The sequence below is a fragment of the Juglans regia genome, chromosome 4, assembly GCF_001411555.2.
Source record: "Juglans regia cultivar Chandler chromosome 4, Walnut 2.0, whole genome shotgun sequence".
Taxonomy (NCBI): domain Eukaryota; kingdom Viridiplantae; phylum Streptophyta; class Magnoliopsida; order Fagales; family Juglandaceae; genus Juglans; species Juglans regia.
Window position 1 is genome coordinate 33464589 of NC_049904.1, and position 26571 is coordinate 33491159.

General features: G+C 33.3%; 6 protein-coding genes across 6 annotated transcripts; 3 read left to right on the forward strand and 3 right to left on the reverse strand.

The window, feature by feature from the left end:
- Nucleotides 1-1134: 1134 nt before the first annotated feature.
- Nucleotides 1135-2363, forward strand: LOC109013536 (NDR1/HIN1-like protein 1). Its single transcript, XM_018995669.2, has one exon. It carries the CDS (start codon nucleotides 1414-1416, stop codon nucleotides 2056-2058), a length of 645 nt encoding a protein of 214 aa, XP_018851214.2. The 5' UTR covers nucleotides 1135-1413; the 3' UTR covers nucleotides 2059-2363.
- A 2888-nt stretch (nucleotides 2364-5251) lies between these two features.
- LOC109013537 (NDR1/HIN1-like protein 10) lies at nucleotides 5252-6171 on the reverse strand. Its single transcript, XM_018995670.2, has one exon. It carries the CDS (start codon nucleotides 6003-6005, stop codon nucleotides 5376-5378), a length of 630 nt encoding a protein of 209 aa, XP_018851215.1. The 5' UTR covers nucleotides 6006-6171; the 3' UTR covers nucleotides 5252-5375.
- Nucleotides 6172-7628: 1457 nt separating this feature from the next.
- LOC109013599 (NDR1/HIN1-like protein 3) lies at nucleotides 7629-8654 on the forward strand. The gene has a single exon (XM_018995741.2). The coding sequence runs from the start codon at nucleotides 7696-7698 to the stop codon at nucleotides 8380-8382; it is 687 nt and encodes a 228-aa protein (XP_018851286.1). The 5' UTR covers nucleotides 7629-7695; the 3' UTR covers nucleotides 8383-8654.
- A 6143-nt stretch (nucleotides 8655-14797) lies between these two features.
- On the forward strand, nucleotides 14798-15846 carry LOC109013538 (NDR1/HIN1-like protein 10). The gene has a single exon (XM_018995672.2). The coding sequence runs from the start codon at nucleotides 14894-14896 to the stop codon at nucleotides 15572-15574; it is 681 nt and encodes a 226-aa protein (XP_018851217.1). The 5' UTR covers nucleotides 14798-14893; the 3' UTR covers nucleotides 15575-15846.
- Nucleotides 15847-17927: 2081 nt separating this feature from the next.
- LOC109013557 lies at nucleotides 17928-19076 on the reverse strand. Its single transcript, XM_018995704.2, has one exon. It carries the CDS (start codon nucleotides 18758-18760, stop codon nucleotides 18221-18223), a length of 540 nt encoding a protein of 179 aa, XP_018851249.2. The 5' UTR covers nucleotides 18761-19076; the 3' UTR covers nucleotides 17928-18220.
- A 1963-nt stretch (nucleotides 19077-21039) lies between these two features.
- LOC118348236 (ATP-dependent DNA helicase pif1-like) lies at nucleotides 21040-24102 on the reverse strand. Its single transcript, XM_035689305.1, has 4 exons — nucleotides 23542-24102; nucleotides 21850-22120; nucleotides 21671-21767; nucleotides 21040-21190 (listed from the first exon to the last, which is right to left on the reverse strand). Exons 1-4 carry the CDS (start codon nucleotides 24100-24102, stop codon nucleotides 21040-21042), a joined length of 1080 nt encoding a protein of 359 aa, XP_035545198.1.
- Between the last annotated feature and the right edge of the window lie 2469 nt (nucleotides 24103-26571).

Sequence of the window (26571 nt, forward strand, 5' to 3'; positions counted from 1 at the left end):
TTGCACAGCTTTTTGAGTACTGTAGTAATTTGTGTTATATACATACGGGATTTATTTGTCCAAATCCATTGATACGATTTGATTCTTTTTCACTATCTTCCATCAATTCCCATAAGGTCATGTATATTCTGGAACCTCAGTGGAAAGGGCTAAAAAATAACAAAGTAAAAGAAAAAGAAAAAGTCGGTGAACTGAGGTGGGACCTTCTCTGTCATGATAACTGGGCCAAATCAACCTAACTTACGCACTTCATGATCAGATCAACATGATCAAACGGCTATAGGCACTTACGTATTTAGAACGCTTTTCTTCGCGAGCAAGCTGAAGACGGAAAAAGTTATCAACCTTTATCACTGTTTTATTTCGCTGAACTTAATTTTTGTGTTTCCCCAAAGCTAGCTGGTTCCATGGAAAGATTGGGAGCTTCACATGTTGACTATAAAGGCATGCACGCACGTACGACGACTAATAGGCAGGGTTATGAAGAAAAATGACTGATACGCACCGTATTACTCGGATCCATCCATAAATTTTTTCCTTCTATAGATCAATACATCTCGTTTGGATACAGAAACACTCTTTCATCTCACTTCAACATTATAATTTTTTTAAAATTTTATATAAAATATAATAAATAATTTAATTTTTTCAAATTATTCTAAAAAAAAAATAATATTATAATAATATTTTATTCAATTTATATAAAACCATATCATCTCGCCATCTAAACTTTAGACTAAAATATAATTCTTAAAATTGAAGTTGACGAGGCACTGAAACCTACCGTATACAAATTTCTAGATTGCGTGCAAAGTCCGATCCTTGTTGCTAGAATAGCTTTAGTACTTGTTTTTGCATCTGCGGCAATTTTACCGACTTTTGCAACCATTAAAGGAAAATAAAGAAACGGTGCAGGCGAGAACAAAAGTACTAGTAATTAATGTTAAGCTTGAATAATAATGTTAAACTTGTACAATTTAACAAAAATAAATTGTGTCATTGGATTTCTTCATAAATAAAACTCTTTGCGCCAATAAAATTATATTTTTCATTGATTAATATATTCTTTTTAAATATAGAGGCCCAATAATGAGTAGATAAATACCATTTTTTGCTACACCATACATGTATTAGTGTATAGCTAGCCTATTCAACAGTACTAGAAAGCAGAAGCTTCTTATATATATAAATACACGCACACGGCCAATGGCCATAAGGCGTTCGTCGCACGGCACGCTAGCAAGCTAGCTCTCCTCACAAAAGCAGAGGCCCCTCCCTCGCTTCCTCTCTTCCTCTAGATCTTCCTCTTCCTCTAGCTTCGGTCCTCTCCCTTCCTATCTACAACTAAAACCCTGTTCTGTCTCCTAAATCTCTCAGCAACACCACTTTCACTACTCTGACTACAGAGACGCCATGTCGGCCAAGAAGGACTGCGGCCACCACGGGCTCAAACACCGACACTGGATCTTCCGGAGAATCTTCGCTGGTATCCTCATCTTCATGTTCGTCGTCCTGGTGACGGTGCTCATCGTCTGGGCCATCCTCCAGCCCAGGAAGCCCAGGTTCGTCCTCCAGGACGCCACCGTCTACGCCTTCAACGTCTCCAGCCCACCAAACTCCCTCACCTCCACCTTCCAAGTCACCCTCTACTCCCGCAACCCAAATGACAAGATCGGCATATACTACGACAAGCTGGACGTCTATGCCACCTACCGCAACCAGCAGATCACCCTCCGTAGCCAAATCCCTTCCACTTACCAGGGCCACAAGGACGTCAACATCTGGTCCCCTTTCATCTACGGCAACTCTGTGCCAGTGGCTCCGTACAACGCCCTCGCGCTAAGCCAGGACAAGGCCATTGGTGCTGTGATGATCATGATCAAGATCGACGGACGGGTCAGATGGAAAGTCGGGACCTTCATCTCGGGTCGGTACCATTTATACGTGAGGTGTCCTGCCTCTATAAATTTTGGATCGGCCGGGACCAGCGGTATTGCCCTCGAAAATGGCGGCGGCGTTAAGTACCAGTTAGTGCAGAGTTGCAGCGTTAGCGTATGAAAATGGAGCCGCCGGCCGTTGAGTATTCAGTATTCTCTCTCTCTCTCTCTCTCTCCATCAAATTCTGCGCCTAATTTAATATCCTATCTTCTCTAGCTATACGTCAGGATTCAAGTCATGTACTGTGTGAATTGTACATTTTGCTGAAGAACAAACCGAAAAGGTGAAAAGAAAAGAAAAATATGAGACAAATTAATAGCAAAATTACAATGGGAGACAAGTTGTGTAATTTTATCTGAATTTTAATTAAGTGTTTTTCATATATAAAAATATCAATTATTGGGTGCATATCTGTATTATATGGAGGTTGTGGTGTCATTTTCTTTCATTTTCCTACCGTTGATTATTACTCGTTGTTTCCACTCGGCTTGCTTTTCATTTCATGCTTATCTTTGAAATGATAAAAATAACGTCAACCTTTTTTTCTATTAAAAAAAGTGCATTTTTTTTAAGGGAAAAAAAGGCTTGCTTTTGATAGTGAATTAGTTTTCCATGTGCCAATAAATTAGACGCAAAATTAAGTTCAATTTTGTGTAGATATAAATAAAAAAGAAAACCAAGAAATAACTACGACCTTGGTTAAAAAAAAAAAAAAAAAAGAGGAACATGTTTCACTATAATTCATGGAATAAGATGTACGAAACAGTTCTCTTTAATTATCATTTAGCATTAAATACAAAGTATTTTAATCCTTCTACTTATGCGCCCCCCCCGGGATGGGTTTTTCTCTTTTTCGTATTCCACATGGGCCTGGGTGGCGGTGGTGGTGGTCCTTTCCACCTCTTTCTCATCTCCTCTACCTAATAATAATTGTTTGAGGGAATGCATCTTTCTTTCTGTGCCTATAATCAAACAAAATACTTTGTTTCTGTGCCTATAATAATTACTATTTATTATCCTATATTTTATCAAAAAATACACACACATCCTATAGAAAAGTTATGAGTGTAGGATGTAAGAGTGAATAGTAATCAATGTATAGTAAAAATTATCATTTTATCTCTCTTTTAGGTTGCGTTTGGATGATAAGGTATTCTCAGATATTTTATAAATAATAATAAAAAAAAGTAATGATAGAATATTAAATAGTAGTAAATAAAAATAAAAATTAGATAAAAAGTAATAATAAAATAATACCTCACTACCCAAACTAGGCTGACCTTTATGGTTTTTATGTTGAGTAGTGCTACTCTGCCGCTTACAGGTGCCTGCTCATTATGCCACTTAGTGTAAATTATATTTTTATTTAGTTTTTATTTCAAACATTTATTAAACATGTTTTAATATTAAATTAAAAAAATACAAATACATTAATAATCACTTTCTTAACTATTAATAAAAAAATTAAATATATAAACAAAAATAAAAAGATAAATGAAGAGAAATAATAGCATTTTTCTTTTTATACAATGAGCCAAGGACAGGCCGGGTGTGTACGAATCACCTTATTTGTACTTAAAGCCCACACGTGCATGGGTGTTTGCCGAAGGCAAATGGCCCTCCTACATAGTCAGCTTTGAAGACTAAAATTTTAAATTTTAAAAATTTTGAAATTTTCTTATTTGATAACTTTTTTAAATTTATATATAAAATAAAATAAATAATTCAATTTTTTCAAATCTAAAAATAAAAAATATATATTCTAACAATATTTTATTTAAATTTTTAATTTTAATCTCAATTATTTTCTAAAAACAAACAAATTTATTTTTGCGTTTGCTGGAGGTTGGCAGCCATTTTAATTTGCATAAATGTTTAGCTCACAAAACATATTTTATAAACATCAAATTCACAAATTGATTCTGCATATTATAATATATTAGAATGCAAAAATCTCTGTAAAATAAATAAATTTAACTTATTAATTTGTAAAAATCTACCCAAAAATAAATAAAAGAATCAAACTTTTGTTAGTTTTGGAGGGGCTAATAGTCAAGCAACGACTAATGAAGTTAGGCCGAGTGTATAGGTCGGTCGAGTAGCACGTGCTAATTTATATCGGCCTGGATGGACTTGACCAGGAAATTCAGCACTGGTAACTCCAACTTATTTTTTGTTTTTCGTGTATGGGCTGGGCTTAGGCCTGGAACTTGTGGAAATGTTATCTTGGGGACGTCCAGACTCACTCGGCCCTTCATTAGTTTAATGGGCAGTAAGTGATCCAAACACAACGCAACCACCGTACCACAAACAACAGTCACCCTTTCAAGTTTTTAACAGCTGATTAGGAACCAGACCCTTTAATCTAATTGGGCCTTGCGACCTTTAACTTAAAAGTTGCCTCAAGTTGGGCTAGGCTAGGAATCTATCTGATGGAATCTATCTCAAGGAAAGATATCATGTCAGATGGAAAAGGGTCCATATGCCCATTATAAGATCCTCTAAAATCCTTATATTCTTTTTTTTTTCTTAACAGAAATCCTTATATTCTATTGGGTGGATTCTACTAAATCCCAAATACGGCTTAAAAAATCTTAGATGATTGATCCTTTTGTTCATGTAGTCCATGTTGTATCCATAATTTTCCATTTAAAATCAATTATCATACATTATTTGTTTTTAATGTAAAGAAAGTGTTACTCAGAATAAAAAACAAAAACAAAAACAAAAATGCAAGTTGTAACGGTAAAAAAAAAGAGTAATGCTACATAACTTCTTTATCCTCCACACATCATATTTTTTTAAATTTTAATATTTTTAAAATTTGTTTTTTGAGTTTATTCTTTTTAAAATAATTTAATTTTTCTATTTATTATTTATATATTAAATATTTAATAAAAGAAAAAGTTAATAAAAATTAAAAAATATGTAATGTGTGGAGATTATATGAATAGTAAGAAGTTGTGTAGATTTTTTAAAAAAGAAAACGTTGATTTAACTCGTGAACCCTCCACCGCCTGTTTTAAGTGGATTACACGTGTATACATCTGTTTGACTGTCTAAAGCTCGCCTGTCCTTTGATTCGCATGGTGTGAAGAACAAAAGAAAATGAAGAGAGCGTAGAAAGACAGCAATCCACTGAAAATACAAATTCTAAAGGCATCATCATCAGGTGGCCGGGGGGAAAAAGAAAAGAAAATCTGAACGGATCGTAAAACTCGAGTGTTTTTTTTTTTTTTTAATCACCTCCGAGTGTTTATTTATATCCGAATATGGATGGAACGGCTAATTTAAAACATCATAAAAAAAAATGTCACCAACGGCTAGATAATATTAATGATGATTAATAAAACAAAAACAATTAAAGAATAAAAACTACATGAGAAAAACAAAAATCAACGCCTCGATCGAAGAGAGAAGATCTGCTGCAATATGGATCAAAAATCCAAGCTGCATTTCGTACTCTCAAACGCGCCAGCCGGTGATTTCCCGTTAGACGTTAGCGGAACCTTCAAGCCGCACTTGATCTTAGGCTTGAAGTGGCCAATCTTGATCCAACACAACTTGGGTCTGATTCGAAGATTTAGCCTCACGGTAATGCCGAAAACCCCATCTGCCTTCTCCGAATCGAAGTTGAAGACCTCGCTGCCGCCCAGCGTAAGCAATTGCTGGCCTTTAAACACCGGGCTGATAACGGTCGTATTCTTGTGTCCCTGGTAAAACGGCGTCACGGTCTCGGTGTCGAAGCGCTGGCCTCCGTAGTAGGCGTTGGCCTCCATGCGGTCGTAGTATATTCCGATCCTCTTGTTGGGGTTCCTGATGGAGACGTTGAGAGCCAGGTTGTAGTGTAGAGTGTTGTCGTTGGCCGTGAAGTTGAACTGGGTGAGCGAGGCGTCGGTGACGCGGAACTTGATCTCGTTGGGGCGGAAGATGAGCCAGAAGATAAAGCCCGCGAGGGCCACGATGACGAGCACGGTGAAAAGGATCTGAAGAACAAGGCTTATAAGGCAACTGAAGAGGCACCCACAAAGGCAGCTGCAACAGCCGCACCCATCTTTTGCTCCCATGGCGTAACGGCTCAGACTAGAAAAAGCTAAGAGAGAGAGAGAGAGAGAGAGGGAGAGAGTTGCTTGCGAATCTTGCGATAAAAGCAGTAGATGGATAACGGGTTAGTGTACGAAGAAGGCTATTTAAGAAGGGGGATTTTGAAAAGCTGCTGTGTCATAAATTTTAGCAAGGAATGGATTGTGAGACTGAGACGCGAGACTTCCTTATAACTCAACGGGACAGCCTCTTACAATATACCTAGGATAATTGATAATTTCAATGGAATTATGTGCCTTCAAAAGAAAAAAATCCAGCATACGTTAGTTTTTAATTCTAACTATGATTCTATATCTCCTTTTAAGAATGAGTATAAGTTGTATAAATGCATTCTTTAAAAAAAAAAGAAAAAGAATTCGTCATTAAAAATTATTATTTTTTAAATAAATTTCATATTTACTATTTTTTTAAAAGGAATAAACAACACACTTGCAAATATAATTTATTACTCCTTTTAAGAAAACCTGTGAAATGGTTGTTTCTTGTATATGCTCTCCATCAGTCGCACCTTCATAACATAGAAGGCATACCAAATGATTACCCTTTTTACCAAATTGTATAAATTATTATTTTTATTTTTTTTTAGAATTCTTCGGAATAGACATTGTGGAGGCATGCCTCAAGCTGCCGAGTTGTTTGTAATTTTGTATGCTAATTAATTTTTTTGGGTCTGAAGCACTCCGCTTCATGTTGTCTATATCGTAAAATACTTGATGGTTTTTTTTCGAGCAAGGGTTTTAAAAAAATTCATAATATTATTAAAAAATACCTTCTTAATTACTAAATAAATAAATAAATAAATTATATCGGGACCATTATCGGTAGGGATCCTCACGACAACTAGCATTATTCTTTATATTATAAAAAGATTTTTTTCTGATAAAGTAACCTTTTTTAAACAAATTTTTTTTTTAAAAAAAATTAACATTTATGCTGTAGACAGTAGACTATAAAATTCTACCGGAGGACCGAAACAAAAGAAAAGGGGCTTATAGAGCCCAAAACGTTTTGGTCCTACGAGAGGAAGATATACAGTGGGCTCGAAGCCCAGCCTTAGTGGATCGGTGCAAAAGTTTGGGTAGACTTTTGCAATAGGGCTTTCATGGCTGCACAACCCTGGTGGGAGTCAAAACTCCTTAGTGCTGAACTGATGCGTCCAATTACGATGAGTCACGCCTAATTGATCATGGCACGCCCCAAGAATTTCTTCTTTTCTTCTTCGTAGTTTATCACTCAGACCACACAAGGAAAAAAGTCCCTTGGTTGTGTCCAGTATTATCAAACGACGCGTACAGCCCATATATCAAAACGAGTTCCCAAACACGTACCAAGTTCACACACAGATCGAACATACGTAGGAAGGGAATAAGAAGCCACGCCAATTATCATGTACTCTTTCCGAAGCAAGCGCGTTGATTTTAGGCAGACCTCAGGCGGCTAGCTCTCATGCAGCCGTGCCGCAATTTCAGAAAAAACACGTACCACCGCTTACCAAATTGCACCCGACGACTAACTTTCAAACTCCACTTCTCACAGCCCACAGCTCTATATATACAACACGCATTATTACCTTCCCCTTCGCATATATCCATCCATTCCTCTTACAACCCAGTAGTTTCTCTTGTACGTTTAGTTTGTCGTGCTTTGTCAACCATGGCAGAGAAACAAGCCCATGACTTGAATGGGGCCTACTACGGTCCCTCAGTTCCACCACCACCAGTACGCCAATCCTACCACCGCCCTGGCCGTGGCAGCGGGTGTGGCTGCTGTGGCTGTTTTTTCAGATTCCTTTTGAGTGTCGTAATCTCCGTGGTTGTCACCCTTGGCCTTGCTATCCTCATCTTTTGGCTCATCTTCCGTCCCAACAACATCAAGTTTCACGTCACGGACGCCTCACTCACCCAGTTCAATTTCACCGCCGACAATACCCTCCAGTACAACCTTGCGCTCAACATCACCGTCAGAAATCCCAACAAGAAGATTGGAGTCTACTATGAGCTCATCTCGGTTAGGGCTCACTATGAGGACCAGCGCTTCGATTCGGTGAATTTGACGCCGTTTTACCAAGGGCATAAGAATACTAGTGTTTTGAGCCCAGTGTTTGTTGGGCAGCAATTGGTTTTGCTTGGTGCTGATGAGCTTTCCAAATTCAACGCTGAGAAGAACGCTGGGGTATACAGCATTGATGTGAAGCTGTATCTTCGGATTAAATTCAAGGTGGGAAAGATCAAGACTTGGCGGTTCAAGCCCAAGGTTAAGTGCGACCTGAAAGTTCCTTTGAGTTCTAATGGGACATCAGCAAGTGGTTTTGAGACTACCAAGTGCGACATCGATTTCTGATGATTGATCCTGCATGCCCTCTTCATATATATTTGATTGAGTGTTTAATTTATTTATTTTTCTGTACAATGTTTTACGTGATGTTAGCCTTTTTATTTTTGCATACACGATTTATATGTATCTAGGATGCTTATGAGATATGCAGGAGTAATAGATGACTATTTCTTTGTTTAGTCTTTATTATTGGGTTTTAAATATCGTATTCTTCTTTTTCATGATATCGTCATGCATGCATTTAAATAAATAAATCGTGGATATAGTCGCCATTCTTGAGTTTTTAATGATTCCTACGCATTTACCTACTCTTTTTAGACTTCTGCTAATTAATTAATTTACATCATTCAATATAATAAGTAAAATAAGAGTAATACTACGTATAATTATAGAATGCGAATGTGCCGCACAATTGTTTTGAATAAAAGTAAGGTTAATTATTAAAAAATTAATTTTTTTTATATAGATCCTATATTTACTCACTTTTTTAAAAATATTACGCAATATTTATACAATCTATGATTGCAAATATCATTTCTAAAAAAAGAGAGGCCGATCATTCTCAAGGCGTACATTGTATTAAATTTTCCATGAGAGAGAGTCATGATTGTCTTCAATCGGACTTGTGCAAACATGCATGTTAATCCGAATTAGGGCTAGTAATTTGAATACAAAAACTATTTTATCTCATCTCATCTTATCTTATTGTTATAATTTTTTTTAAATTTTCAAATAAAATATAATAAATAATTCAAAAATTCTAAATCTTAAAATAATAATAATATTAAAAAATAATATTCTAATAATATTTTATTTAACTCATCTAAACTCATAATATGCTTTTACCTTTAGTCAATCTTAGAGCAGCAATAGAGACTGATCAACTCAGATTTTTTTTTTTTTTTTTTGAAAAAAAGAATTTCACCCCTACCAACAATAAACAAATAGACTTATCTCATGTCTTTATCAATGGCCGAATGGACGTGATCATCACTATACATATTCGAGACTTCGAAAACACTTCATCCATTCATCTGATGGACTTTCATCTTGTACCACCGAAAAATGATAAAGTGACAGGTTTGTGGAGCCTGGTATATTGTTGTGGCGGCAATATACCAGATATATATTCGATCCGACAATAATTCGTTATATTTTTGAACGAAAATCAGATATAAAGTTCGCTCGAGTCTCACTTGACAGTGAGCTTGAGCAATGCCTAAGCAAAAAGTTCGCTTGACAATCGCTCGATTCAGCGCTTGAGCGAAAACCAGACATAGAATTCGCTCAATGTGCGCTCAACATTTCGCTCGAACGAATGTTGCATAAAAATAGAAATTAGGTTTTTATCGTGTAACTCTATAAATATGCTTATTTTGTACAGTATGACGGTTTTGAACAATAAAAAATTGTCTGAAAGTGTATCTTGTGATTCCTCAACATAATAAAATCTTTTGTAGCTCCATAGACGTAGACATGTTGTCGAACCATATAAATTAGTGTCATGTGATTGATTATTTTTTATTTACTTTTACTTTAGTGTCATCATTTTGCAACATAAAATACTTGTTATTAACTAGAAGAGAAAAATATATTAATCCTGCGCCATTTTTTTTTTTTTAAATTCCTGATCAGCATCGTATTTCTTAAATTATATAATAGGAAATTACCAAATACCCACGGGCTAATAAAGGAAATAAAATAAAATATTAAATATATTCGAAAGGGAAATATGAAAGATAATGATAGGCTTATTATTTTTTACTATTTATTTATTATTTATTTATTTTTTTATTATTTAATGATTAAGAAAATAACTATTAGTGAAGTTGTATATTCTTAAATTTTTTTTTTAATAATTAAGGATATTAAAAAATAATAATACAAAAATAAAAATTTTAAATACAAAAAGTAAATAGGTGTAGCGTGTGTACGGAGGCCCGACCATAAATTATGACGTTATTCCCCGTAGTTGTATAATTTTTGCAAGCAGAGGTACGTACTACGTAGCACTCAGACCAAAGAAAACAAACGAGGGAAGAACGTGGGACCCTGAAAGGAATGTTTCAGCTATGGGAACTGCTATGGCTCCCGAATTTGGGACCCAAAATGTATCTCGAGTAAGTTTTTTATTTTATTTTATTTTATTTTATGTATTTTTTTAATTATTATAAATATTTTTTAAAAATATAAAAAAATTACAACATCATTAAAAAATATTTTTTTAATCATTCAGTAAAAAAAAAAAACATTCGGGACACATTTTGAATCCCGAATTCGGACCCAAAGCATATTCATTCAGGTATTGATCATGTAATCACTCTTACATGACTAATTGTTCCATTTATCTAATTTGTTTACTTAAAACAACCATTTAAATTATGTTATGTAACAGAGGTAATTGATCATTTGTAATTTTGTAGACCTGGTCGTAAAAATATATGACAAATCATTCACGTAGATTTGTTATCGAGTTTTTTTTTTGAATTGGAGAGTGGGATTTTGAACTCCACACTTCAATTTTGAATGTTGAAAATTATGTCAATTAGGTTAAGTACCTTTAGTTTTACTATCAAATTTAATTGAAGCATATAAGATGAAAAAAATCAATGAATGTTAACCGAACATACGTACGTACAGGTTAATTTAATTAATAATAGACGTTGCAGGATATTAACTACTTTTCATGATTATTTTTCTTAATTTAATTTAATTTATTATTTTAACTGAAGGTTATGATATAAGGACTCAGATTCCTAAACATCCCTTGTGAAAGAAAGTAAATCCTATTTGGATATAGAGATGATTTTATTTTATCTTATTATTATAATTTTTTTAAATTTTTACATAAAATATAATAAATAATTTAATTTTTTTTAAATTTTAAAATAATAATAATATTTTATTTAACTCATCTAAAATATACCATCTCATCATACTACCCAAACGAGCCCTAAAATATCATTTGATTGTAATGCTAATTATGCATTAGAGACGTCTTTTGTGGAAAATGCATTGATTTATTTTTCAAACAGGCATTTTTTTTTTATGGATTTTGATGCATATAACACGTAATTACGATATATAATTAATACTTGCACGTGGTATCACTACACAAGATCTAGTTGGATACATATATCTGTTGATCAAACATATACGATTTATGGTAAACTTTCATTACTTACATATCATGTTAGTCATTTTTTGAATGAGAAAGTATAACATGAACCCATGTAATGCCCCGTTCTCGAAAGTCCGGAGAGTTAGCTCTTAATACTTATTATCAAACTTCAATAACACAATTATAAAATCTAAAAAAATTTCAAAAAATGTTAATCTATTTAAACAATCCAAATATATATGCTCCTTCATGGGGACAACCAAGAAATTCTCAATAACATAAATTAATAACTCTCCAAAACTCGAAAATATCTTTAACTCATTGAATCAAAATAACTAAAAATAAATCAGTTTTCTAACTACGACTCTCAAATAAGCACTTGTACCATCGGGTACTTATTCCTCTACGATCATAACACTTTGTTAAAACTTCTTACTCTTGTTCTCCAGCTGAACTATCAAAATTATCTGAAAAATATTTGGAGATAATGAGTGAGTTATCAACAACTCAATAAGCAGATGACATATACTAGTATGTAAACATGAGCATTTACAGAGATCAGAATGTAGAACAAAATATTTTCATTTTCAAAGTGCGGAAACAGAACATGTTACCAAAATATCAGAGTGAAGATTCGGAAATAAATTCATTCAAAAATATCCTTTGGTATAACATAAATGATCATCATCATCATCAGAACATCATATCAGAACAGAAGCCATGTATAACCCCCGTGGTAGAGTTGTGCATCTATGGATAGTCAAGCAGAACATAAATCACTCTGTTACCAAGGTGTGCACTCAAAACAGAGACCACTACTATAACTCGTGGCAGGGCCGTATCCACTATTCTTACCAGTGGTTAGGCCGTATCCACTATTATTACCCGTGGTTGGGTCATATCCACTATTATAACCATTGGTTGGGTCGTATCCAATATTATTATCCTTGGTTGGGCCGTATCCACTATTATTACCCGTGGTTGGGCCGTATACCACTATTATCACCCGTGGTATGACCGTAATTAAACAGAGCAGAAACAGAATCAAATTCAGAATCAGAGAGTCATGCCAAAGGTTTTCAGAAATCACGTCTTATCCAAACAGAGTACTGAACAAAATCTTCAGAACAGAACAAAATCATATCACAACATAATTTATGCACAAATTTCATATTCGCTCTATTTTTCAAAGTTCAGGAACAGAATGTCAAAAATAAACTTATGTCTACACCAGTCATGACAGAAAATACTTTCTTCTTGAATAGAATCTCATGAGTAATGCAGAACAAATAACTGAGGTAGTTCAAATTTATTTTCGTAACCAAATATGTATATTTTCCAAAAAATCAACCTCAAGTCATTTTATTTTAATGCAAAATCTAACATAAGAACCCCGCTTACCCGGACTTCTTAGTTTTTTCAGAATTTTCATCAAAATGTCGAACAATAATTAATCGTCACCTATAAAATAATCACGTAATTCTCATAAATATCTAATTACTCACGTATTTTGATATTTAAACCTAAACTTCTAAAATAACCTATATAATTCCTCAAAACTTAAAATTATAAATCATCACTTTCTAAAATCATCAATGTTGATTTAATAACTTTGACTTAAACATTTAAAAATCTAACCTATTTATTATTGGAAACAAATTATAAATTTTAATACTATATAGTATAATTATCCCAAATATTTTAAAATAAACCATAACTATTTTTAAATAGACTAAATCATATATAAAGTGTAAAAATAATATTACACTAATATTGTTTACTCTTAAAATAAATCTTTACCTAATAACATTTTAAAATGCTTAAAAGTTTTCTGTAAAACTAAACAAAATGAGTCTACCAGTATATATATTAAAAGTTTAAAACATATTTACATAGATTTTACTCGAAGGGTAATACTGTAATTTCATTTAATTAATGAACCAATTTGCTCGGTAAGGTATAGCTAGACCTCTTGTCTTTGAAAACATACAAAACTTGCGTGAAAAAAAAATAGTTTTGCATGGCAGGGCTCACCGAGAAGGAAACGTGTGACGACGCAGGGACTGGCTGAAGTCAACGGCGGTGAGGGCGACACCTGGGCAGTTGCAAATGATAGAGAGAGAGAGATGATCGAGAGAAGCATACAGTGAGAGAGTGAGGGAGAGACCGAAATAAAAGAGAAAAATAAAGAACAGCGTGAGCTTTCCAGTAGGGACGCAGCGTGATAAGAGTGACTGTCAGAGTTCTCTGTGCTGGTGGTAACGACATGGAGGTGCTGGCACCGTGTGTGGTGGCGTTGAACAACAAGGGTACCGGGCTGTGCTGCTATGTTTTCGGTGGCTAAAATAGGGGCATCCTCGATGTTTGTTTGACCCTGGAGGAGGCAGGGTGGTTAGGTAGTAGGAGTTGTACCACGGTGGCTGAGAAGGGATGCAACGGTGGTGGTGCAGGGACAGCGCTAAAGGGGTCGTAACGCAGAGGCAGCGGCGGGGCTACGTGGGGTTCACAGTTTGCCAACGGGCTGGGCAGTGGGGCTATCACACGGTGACTTTTGAGTGGAAGAAAGAATGAGGCACTTACGTGAACGAGGTGATTCACTGGAAAACAAGTTAGGCTGCAGCAACTTCTTTTGCTGGTGAGAAAAACAGTATTTATGGAGTTGATTCGAAAAAAACCCTAGATGATAGACGAGGGACACGTGCATGCAGATGAAAGGTTGAGTCGTGCGTGTGCATGGAGGTAAAGTCAGAGACATGCGCGGAGTGGATAAAAAAAATATACACTAGAGACGTGCAAGACTATGCATGCCATGGACGAAAGGAAAACTTAGGGTTGAAAAAAAAAAAAATAGATAGAAAAATAAAATGTGCAAGAAAGTTAATCTATGAAAAAATAAATAAATAAAATTGAGCTTGATTGGATCGATTGTTAGAACCCACTTCTCAATTTAATTAAGAATTTTCCTTCAAAAAAGAAGAAGTTGCACGCCGTCTAATCCGCGTTTTTTTTTCAATGTTGCTGAAAATATATGTTTAGATAAACAAATAAAATTTTCCATCATATCTGTACGTGTCAAAATGTGAGAGGCTGAAAATTTTACAATTCGGACTATGTATCAATTGTAGAGATTTTCTGGGGATCTTCTCTCTGTTCACATCCAAAAAAAACTTTCGTAACATTTCTAATGAATGAGATAGGTTTGACACGGTCTCACGCAGCTTGCTGCAGTAAATCCTTTTCATATTGTATGCTCGAAGCGTGTGTGGCTCACCAACTCCTCACACAATTCTATATACATACATGAAACCATAACCACCCAGTACCCTTCCATGTCATATTCTCGAAGTCTTCTTCAGCAATCTTGATTCTTCTCCTTCGTTAATTTTCTTGGTTGCCATGGCAGAGAAACAACCTCACTTGAACGGAGCATACTACGGCCCTGCAGTTCCACCTCCTAATAGATACTATCACCGCCACGGAAGCAGCCGTGGTTGCGGCTGCTGTGGGTGCCTTTTCAGTTTGCTTTTCAAGCTCATTGTAAGCGTCGCTATCGTTGTAGGCCTTGCGGTCCTCATCTTCTGGCTCATCGTCCGCCCCAACAGGGTCAAGTTTCATGTCACCGACGCCTCGCTTACCCAGTTCAACTTCACCACCAACAATAACACGCTCCACTACAACCTTTCCCTCGACATCAACGTTAGAAACCCCAACAAAAAGATCGGCATATACTACGATCGCATCGAAGCCAGGGCCTATTTCGAAGATCAGAGGTTTAGTACGGTGACGCTTCCCCCATTTTACCAAGGACATAAGAATACGACCGTTTTGAGTCCGGTGTTTAAAGGGCAGCAAGTTGTTTTGCTGGGAGCAGAGGGGCTTTCCGAGCTTAATTCAGATAAGAGCGGTGGGGTTTTTGACGTTGATGTTAAGCTCTATCTCCGGATTAGGTTTAAGTTGGGTAAGGTCAAGTCTTGGCGGATGAGGCCCAAGATCAAGTGCGACTTGAAGGTTCCTTTGAGTTCTAATGGAAAAGTAGCGGTTGGCTTTCAGACTACCAAGTGCGACATTGATTTCTGATCAGTTGCCTCCCCGAGTCTTCGATTCCTTTTCATTATTTCTTAATTCATGTTGATTTTCTGTCACATATCATGTACGTAGTCCATAGACGATGGTTAGGCTCTAGATCTTCTGCCTAGCTAGTGGGTGAGCTATATATAGACGTACGACTAATATGATATTATTTTGCATACGTTACATAAGATGTTTTTTCTTCTCATGCGTTTTTAATTTGGTGTTTACTTTTTATGTATAATATAAGTAAAGATCGAAATTAATGGTTCTTCATATTGTCTCGATGCTGATTGTCGTGCCTTGATGCGTACGTAGTGGACTTTTTGTTCATAGACATGATCATAAATGTTTTAAATCCATGGGTTCTGTTAAAAAAGATGAACGATTACCCACTTGCAACCAAGAAAACAAGAGACAGATCAGAAGGCTAGGTCATGTTGAATTTGCTAAAGGTGTTCATGACATCTAACCCTTGAATTAAATGGCTAGCTAGCTATCATATACCAACCACACTAACAATATAATAAATAGCTAAAAGTAATAACAAATCAACATGACGGCTATCTATATATTAACCTATATATTACAATTTATATAAAAAAATGTTAATAAAAACCTAAAATTCATTTGGGCACGAAGGAGTTGGTGATATATATATATATATATAGATATATTATATGTCACATGCAGGAGCACTATAATTAAATAAGAAGGCAGAGCTAGAGAAACACGCCCCATCCTATACTCCCTCCAAATTATTTAAACCACTTATCCAAATATTTTGTTTATAATTATGATAAGTTTTCTAGAGTTTTTTTTTTTTTTTCAAATGTCGTGCTAATTGCTTTATTTCTAAAGAGATAAACGAATTATTTACGATTTAGAAAGATATTTACAATATTTAGCATTGCCTGTATTAACTATTGTGGATATTTAATATGTTTATCTCCATTTAAAGTGCTTAGATATTTTTTATAATTTTTAAAATAGAGAAATATTCCTTTAATATAAATAATTAAGATTAAATCGTTTTGTTATTTGTTATTTTTATAAAGAAAAGAAGTCTATCTACGAATTAAAATCTATGACCTCACCCATTATATGGGCCATATCCTTTGTTATTCTAAATTTCCTAACGCTTTTGCTTCACTCGCGAGCTTGTACGGTGGAGCATTAGACACTTCACATTCATTACCGGAAATAAAAACCATTACAAAAAGGATGTCAAGTCACTTGGAGAGCGCCACAGTAGATCCGTCCCTCATCTAGTAGACCCCACTGCCAACATTGCGAACAGACATTTGGGTGAAGTTAGGAAAAATATACTTTCTGCGAATCTTCGTAAAATAAAAATAAGAAAATATTGGAAAGAAAAAAAAAAACTGTTTTTTATGATTGATTTTTTTTTTTTCAAAAGTCTCGTGAGATTCGTACGCACTGAACTTAGGTTGATATTTTGTGAATAATAATAATAAAAAAAAGTAATAATAGAATGGAAAATGATAAATTTATAATTAGTCTACAACTAGTTTACTACTTTATTTAAAATAAAGGGTAGTTTAAATTAAAATTATCTTTTAATAAAGTGTTACAATTACATTAATTGATTTAAAATGAATTGTAAATTAATTGTGAAGTAATTATAAGTATATATTTTTTTAATAGAATATTAAATAATAATGAAAAATAATTCAAAATTAATAATAAAATATTCTCATAATATATCAATATCCAAACTATGCGTTATAAAAAAATATTATTTATTATTCTTATCTAAACTTTTTATATAACACCAAATAATTGGAAATTTGTTTCTAGCTAATTACTTTTCTACCCGAATCTCGTTGAGATGGAACTCTATCCGGCCCGCATTTGTGTTCCATTGATTTATGGCCCAATCTCATGGGCGAATGTACTTTAAGGCCCATTATATTCGTTTACACTGACTATGTCAAACTTTTTTTTTTTTTTTTAATTTTTTAATAATAAATCTTATTATTTTTTAAAACGACGGTATAATATTTGTATATTTTATAATTATATATAATATTACTCTTTCTCTTATTATATTGGTAATGATGCAAGGTTTAAAAAAATTAAAACTTTAATCTTAATAAAAGTTGGGTTTAGTCTATCGAATTCTAATTTAAATTTCACAACTAACTTTGAGCTGGCAAGTACTTCTTATAAATTATAATCCAATTTATAACATTCTTAAAATTGGATCAATTGGAAGAAGAGTTACGTCTTATAATATTTATTAATATTAAATATTTATGCTTTTTGACTACACAATTAGTGTAATAATGTTCACCTACAATTCCCAAAAGCATGAGCAAAACAAACCGATCGAGAAAAAGGTTGAACGCTAATGCTATGGATGGATTGTTGGGAAATGGATCTATCTTACAAAAATACTAAAGAAGCTCAACTGCCAGCAAATGATCGATCTCCGACCGGAGATATTCACGGCCACCATGTTCACATGGCAACACCTAAATTCTAATTAACATCTATGCCCACAAACGGCAACTTGTTATTTCCCGGAAAAAGCATGCTGATCATCTGGCTTTTCTTGCTGCCGTTTAACAGATTGTTTCGTGATCTCTTTCTCTTCCTCTCGAACGTGTCAGCTAGCTTTCGGGTCCCATATTACTTCTCACGAGTAGGAGATGGCAAAGGAGTGTAGTAAGGTGGCGAAGCACAAGGCGTAGAGAACGGCGTCGCATCGTCTACGTCAATCTTCACAGCCACGACCGGCAAAGACCTCGCAAGTACCCCAACAACCTCTTCCGTGCACACGGCCCTCTTAGTCCTCGTTCCGTTCTCCGAAGACGAACAGTTCTCAGAGTCCAGACCTTCTCTCTCGGCCTCCTCCTTGATCGTAAACAAAATCCTCGACTGTCCGTACAGTACGTGCCACTTGAAAACGTCATCGGCCTCCGTCGTTATTTGGGGAGATGGAGTGGGGGCAGGAGCTTCGTTGGGTTCGATGCGCGACTGGTTTTCCCAGCAGAAGATGTGGAGGAGCTCTTTTGGGGAGCTGTAGAATGAGTTTCCGCCAACCTCGATGCTCTGTCTCCGGAGTCTTCGCCTGCGCCGGAGCACCCAGAATAGCTGAACGAGTATAGCTAAGAGAGACACCGCGAACATTGCGGTGAGAGACGAGGCGAGCTTGCTCGGACCGATCATGGCTGACAGTAGTAGATTGGAGTATTGGGTTAATTAAATACCGTTGGCAGGACTTTGAGAGCAAAGAAGTACCAGCTGGTAATTTGAGTAGTTTTATGAGAGATCGTTGGCATCGGTTGAAACGGAAAACTCATAAAGACAAAACGAAGACTCAAATAAGTGGAGCTAGATTGCCTAGGTAGGTTTTGCTACAGAGCTAGAGTTTATTTGTTTGCAAGCCCTGCGTTACAAATTAAAGCGAGTAATTTGAAGGAAAACGATCGAACTTGTTTAATTATGCAGGGAGATAGATTTGGGTGGATAAAAAGGTAGAAAGATTGTGGCTACTATGGCCTGGGCTGTTGATCACGGAAAAGGCTATTCATATAATATCCGTCAAGTTACCGAGAGAGTTAATGATGACGTAGACATCAATGTGGTACTGAGAAGGACTTGCATTTAAAATTTGAATGAGCTGGGCGGACGAGAGTTATTTGCAACCACGAGTAGGTATAATAAAGTTGTTAATTAGTTGGCTCCATGTTGTATGCATGCGTACGTATCCATGTATCAAGCATTCATGCATGCATGCAGCAATATTAATAGACTGTCGAAAACTTTACGTGGGATTTGGGTCCCTATAAGGAGTGTTGCAAGTTTTTGGACATGCATGTTGCCTTTGCTGGTTTTTTATTTATTAAATTAAAAAAAATATAACATCATGATATAATTTGACCGTGATTTATAAGGAATTAGTTAAAACCTTTAAATTAATGAGTCTTGGAGATACGGATAAGATCGTGATCAGATGAAGAAAAGCAACTTTCTATGTTTCTGGCCGTGATTTAGGTAAACTGTCCATATATATAACCCACCAGCTTGTGACTTGTGAAAATGATTTTTATAAGCCTTGTAATTAAGGTTCTAACTTTACGCTAATGTCTTTATAAGCAGATCAGTAATATTATGGTACGGTTTACCTAGGCCTGTAAACGTTTGAAGCCTGGCCCAAGAATGATTTTATGTCTGTTTGGTCCATGCTAGCTAATTGCTATGCATATATATATATATATATATATATATATATATATATATATATATATACTAGCAAAGGCAACGTGCGCTGCACGTATGCCCAGCGCACGTATGCCCAGATGATAGAAATAAAAATAAATAAACATAAATTTTGAGCTTTGCTAATTGCTACACAACCTCCACCACACTCCACACTCCACACTTTTTTAAATTTTTTAAATTTTTAATATTTTTTAAAATTTTTTTTTGAGTTTATTCTTTTTAAATTATTTTAAATTTTTTATTCATTATTTATATAATAAATATCTAATAAAAGAAAAAAATAATAAAAATTAAAAATAATGTGGAGTGTGGAGGTTGTATCAATAGTAGGAGGTTGAGTAGATTTTTTGATAAATTTTACATACAAGTCAACGTTCTATTTAAGTATATAATTACAACGGTAAGAAATTTATATGAACTTAAAAGTAAAAAAAGAAACATAAAATTTACATACAAGTCAGCGTTCTATTTAAACATATAATTACAATAGTGATAAGTTTAACAAAAAAAGATTTAGAGTGTTTATGATGTAGCCTGATTTATAGATTCGGCGGAGAGCACGTTGAGTTTATTTTAGCGTAATTGTCCATATTGATTCATTTCTGCGCGCAAGTGTATAATCCATTCTTTTTCTGAAACTGTACTTGCAATATTTGCTAAATACGATAGATGCTCCTATAATAATGAAAAAAATATAAAACATAATGCAATAAATTTTTTTGAATAAATTTATAAACATATATTTTACCTCGCCTGTGTGTTCAAAGAGATCAACAGCTGTAGAATTCAGTATTTCTTCTGCCATCAATCCAAAGACAACAACTGATATGCATCCAGTATCGTCCTCTATTTCCAGATAGACTCGACAACTATAATTAATAAAAATATTATTATTGCATAATTTTGATAATTATTATGTTATATTTATCATGTAAAAAATGATTATTTAAAATGATGAAATAAAATGCTTACCGTGGTTGTGCAATGCTCATTTCTTTGCAATTGTAGCACAAGAATTTTTCATTATAATCATATCCAGTTACTTTATTACAATTTGCACAGGACATATAGCAGAACGACTGACGTAAGTCGAGTAATAAAAATTTTCTTTTAACTGTGAATGTTGGTTTCTGTATTAAAAATAGAGAAATAAATGTATAATATGAAAGTAGTAGTAAAATGAATTTAAATAGAAAGAAATAATTTAGTTTTAAAAATGAAAGTTATACCGCCATTGGTTCTGTGGACTCAATAACTTCAGTAATCTCAGAAATTTTTGTTATCGTCTGCATGGCACTGGTTGAAGTTGATCCTCTTGATGTGTCTAAATTCTTGGCAATGATTTCTTCTAGCAATCCATCATTTTGTGTTGCCCTAAAAAATTAGATTAATAATTAAAATGACATAAGTGGTAAAAAAAAACGATAATATATGCTAAAGGTATATGATATTATATTATAATGAAGGATTTACCATGTACGTAATGAAACCGCAGGTGCTGAAAGAGGATCGATGATGAAAACACTTGTTGGTTTTGATGATAGAGAAAGACCTACATTATAAATATGTGTTAGCAAATATATAAATATATGATAAATAATCAAGAAGAATATTATTTTCAATGAGAAATATCATTATAAGAACCAACTTTAATTCGCGTTCCAAGGATTATTGGTTTTGCTGCAATAATGTTTGAAATTTGTTGACACTCGTCATGAACAAATCGAGCCCACATTGTTAAACGCAAAGGCTTCAGGCTATACAAGTTATAAATAAAATTAAATTTGTAATAATAAAAATATTATAACGTATTAAATAAAAAATGCTATAAATGTAATTGGGGGGTGTTTAAACCTTTCATAAATAACTTGTATATCTTGAACTGTTGTCTTTCCATGGATAGTGTTGACTTCTCTTGGTGGCATCATTTGGATTGCAACAGCTAAAATATCTATTTCATCAAAATATTTGTTGTTAGTTCATAAGAAAATAAAACTATATATATATATAATAGTTATCAATGTAATAATTACCTATTTCAGAATCAGTATCCTTATAAGCGTCAAGCTCATTGAAAGAGATGATATTATATTCTGGAGCTTTTAGTGCTGGTTCATCATCTTCAAGATTTTCAATAATTGTCCTCGAATTGATTATCCATTGATATTGATGCGCTTCTATCTTGTGTCTTGGATCTATTGCTTTCACATATGCATTGCCTATATAATAAGATTGAAAAACATGCAGTGTATCATCGCGTAGATCAATATCTCTATCAAATATTACTGCCTGCAATCGATTTCCCTGCAAGAAAATAACGAAAGAACTAATCATTTAAATTTAAATAATTAAATATTTATGTATCAATAGGAAATACAATATAATAAATATAATATAAAAAATATTTATAGAATAAAATGTATAAAATATAACAAATACAAAATTATTGATACCTGAGGATCTATCAATGTGAGGTTTTGATATTTTGTTGGTGAGTTTTGCGCTATTCGTTTTGGTGATTTTTCTGCAACGAGCATCTTTATTTTCCAATTTTTGGTAACTGGAGTGATATCTTTGATTGATGCATAAACAGTCCGTATGTTTGCTGTATTTACAAATTAGAAGACAGAGAAATATTATTATATGTATTACAAACTCTATAATATAATTAAAAAAAGCAATAGAACATATAAATAATAACAACATTTTAAGAAAATTAATTGAGTAGAATAAAGAAAATATTAAATCCAACTATTTATATAGCATCATAATGAGTTTGTTAATTTTAAAAAATCTTTATACACAATATTTTTTGTATAATTTTTATCATAATTATCAATTGTTGTTGGCCTTATAAGAATCTTTACTGAATTAGCAGTTTTAGCTCTTGATAATGCCACATATAATTGTCCATGAGAAAATACTGGTTCAGGTAAATATATTCCAACAGAATTTAATGTTTGTCATTGTGATTTATTTATTGTCATTGCAAAACTTAATCTGATGGAAAATTGCGTTCGTTTAAATGGAAAACCATTATTCTCATTTGCATCTGGCAAGAACGGAATTCTAGTTATAAAAACTCTTTTTCCTTTATGATGACCAACTGAAATTTCTGCATCAATGACATTACGATTAAAATTGCAACAGATCAATCGTGTGCCATTGCATAAACCTTCTGAATTATTTATATTTCTAAGTTACATGATTGGACAATTCTTTTTAAGCAATAATTCATGTGATGGAAATCCATTTGGTGTTAAAGTATTTAAGAAATCTTCCATAATACCTTGTTCAGATGTATCAATTGTTTCATCAAAACTATAATATCGCACCATGTCACCAGGGAATTTTTCAATGACTATGGCATTTATTTCGTCAACTGATTGATTTTTTGGTGTTAATATAGCTCGATTTGTCATTTCAACTAAATTATTTGAATAATTCGATATATTTCCAAAAATAGCTTCTAATAAATAATTCAAAAATTCAATATCATTATTGTAAGGAATAAGCATTTCTATTGGAATTTTGATTATTTCATTAATAGTAATTGGTTCACTACCATTACCAACTTCAATCAAATAACGGGAAAATTCAGGATCTAATCTAGCTCTCATATTTTCTGTTAATTTAATTTTGATTAAAGACGACCATAAATAAGAACAAGCTAAGCTTGCATCAATTTGTTCTTCTCTTGTGCTTTTACGAATTACAGGTCATACTTGACGAAAATCTCCACCAAAAACAATAACTTTTCCACCGAAAAGAAGGTCTGTATCATTTATATCTCGCAACATTTTATCTACTGCCTCTATAGAATGTTTTCCAGACATAGGTGCTTCATCCCATATAATTAATTTTGCAAGACGTAATAATTTAGCAAGATTTCCTTGTTTGCTAACATTACATGTACTATTTTTTTCTATATTTAATGGAATCTTAAATCGTGAATGTTCTGTTCGGCCTCCAGGTAAAATTGATGCAGCAACACCAGATGATGCAGTTGCAAGTGCTATTATATGTTTCGATCTAATTTCAGCAAGAAGTGCTTTATATAGAAATGTTTTTCCAGTGCCAGCAGGACCATCAATGAAGAATGCAGCAGATTTGTTGAGAAGTAAAGTTTCGAGAATCAAATTATATGCGTGTTTTTGTTCAAAATTTAGATGGTTTGATGCAAGGAGATCTTCTTCTGAAATTGTAACAGTTAATTCATCATCAATTTCTTGATGTGTAAATTCTTCATCATCAGAGAATATATCAATGGGAGCAAAATGATACATATTTATATTTTTTCCCATTGATTCAAGTGTAAAAGAGATGTTTTGTAATACCATTTTTTTAATATTTGTTACTGTTGTATTTGTTAAATGAAAATCTGCAGACATTTCATTTTCAAATCGTTCCCAAAGTTTTCTTTGATTTGTAGGATTACAATACACCAAAATTGTTGCAAAAAGACTTCTTAAGCTGTTTGGCATTTGGTATAAACAAGCTTCTTCTAAACATTCTTCTAAACTACTATCTTTGTTCAATAAACCATGTAAATCAGCTGCTTCACGAAATGTTGGTACAACAATGCCATTAATTGTTTTTAAATCTTCAAATGATTTTGGTCCTTTAATGTGATTCAATAATATTCGTAAGTAATATCTTTCACCTTCAATTGGATTTGCAGTAACAATTCGACCTATAACATTTCTTTTTTTTCTTGGAGTCCAAATTCTATATTGTTGATTCCAAACGAATTTTTTAGGAAATTCTCTATATAATAAATTGCGTGGGTTTTGATAAATTTGATTTGTTAAAAAAAATTCAGTTAACATTGATTTTCTTGAAAAATCTGAATTTAAAATATTGTTTAAGTTTACTTGTGCATGGAAAGCTACTAAATGTTGATCTTCAAGATGAAGCTGTAAATTATAAACTGATGGATACATTTCATTAAGTGTAAAACCATATATTCTCCACATAGCTTCAGGTGGAATAATCCATCTACCTGATTGAAATTGTTCAATTTCATCAATTTGTTGATTATTTTCATCGTTAATTAAATTGAAAGCAATACGATCATGTCCTTTGTAAATATATTTATACAAATATTTAACAGCTTTGATTTTAGAACAAATTTTAACATTTATATGACAATTAAATTTTGAAAGAAGGTATGGATTATATGGTACAACCCAACGGTTATCTAAATTTTGTCCTCTAACTTTCACAATTACTCCATCATTAGAACGTTTATATAGTGGAAAACAATCAATTCCAACAGTTGTTTTAGATGTAAATTCTTTGGGATATTGATTTTTGCAAGTTCCATTTTTCTTCATACATATATTAGTTGGATTTAATATTCCACAAGGACCATGCATCATATGTTTAACAACAGTTTTATATAAATGTAAGTTTTTTGTTTTATCAGGTATTTCTGCTGAAACAATTTTATCGAAAGATTTAGGGGCATAAATTCGCCAATCTTTTTGTAGTATTATTAAGAAATGAACATATGGTAAGCCCCTTTTCTGATGTTCAATTGTGTAAACTTATGCTGCAACTTTATCGAAAATTTCTCGCTTAAATAACTCGTTTTTTAAATCTTCTAATTTTGCTCTAAAGATTCGCGCGATTAAATCAGGACGATTTTGAATTTCTTCATGTGGCTTTAATTCATCTAAAATTTCTTTCCAACTTGGATTACATGTCATAGTTAAGAAAATGTCAGGTTTGCCAAAACGTTGAACTAAGGCCATTGCTTCCATATATCTCTTGCGCATATCTCTTGGGCCTCCAATAAAAGATGAAGGTAAGATAATACGTCTTCCAATTTTAGAGGCGTTAGTTTCTCCAATTGAAATACTATCGACAATACCTTGATATACATCTGATCTAATTTCTTGTTGTTTTGAACGAAAATAATTTAGTCTTGATGTTTCAATTTTAATGTACATGTCAACAACAAATTGTTGTAATAAACGACCAGATAATAATAGAATTGATTTGTTGTGTTGTCTAATTTGTAATTTGAAACAATAATATTCACGACATGAAACTGTTGGTTGTTTCCTCTCCTTCTTCAAAACTACAAAAATTATGGGAAAAAATTTATAAATATAAAGATATGAAAGTTTAAGATAAAGAAGTTAGAAGAGTTAAAGTATTACTACCTTCTTCTTCAGTTCGAAGTACTTCTTCTGCATTATTTAATTGTTGGAGATTAGTTAGTGTTGATGTTTGATTGTTTAATGATATTGTTCCTTTTTTGAATTTTTCAATTCCTTCGTGCCAACCAGAATCACCAATAGGAAATAATAATGGATATTGAAGTGGATCATAACAACGAAAATAATATTGAACAATATGATTTCCACCTGTATGACTAAAAACAATAATGTTTCGACTTGTTTCTTCTGTATAATTGTCAGATTCAGTCCAAATAGCTGCAACTTGTGATACTGATGGGGCATTATGTGAATTATATGATTTTCGAGATTTGGAATGTTACTCAAACTTCAGAAGAAACGACTATATGGATTAACCCTGACTATAGCCATAAGTTGACTAATAATAGAATGATCTAATCTTTCAGCATCATTAACACAATTTTCTAATTCGTGTTCAGTATCATAAAAGTATAGCTGCAAATATGAAGGACATCCATCCTCGGGAATTAAATCATTAATGTAATGATAGATCTGTCCTTGAACTCTAAATGTGTAAATTCCTTTGTTTCTTCTACACAAATTTATATC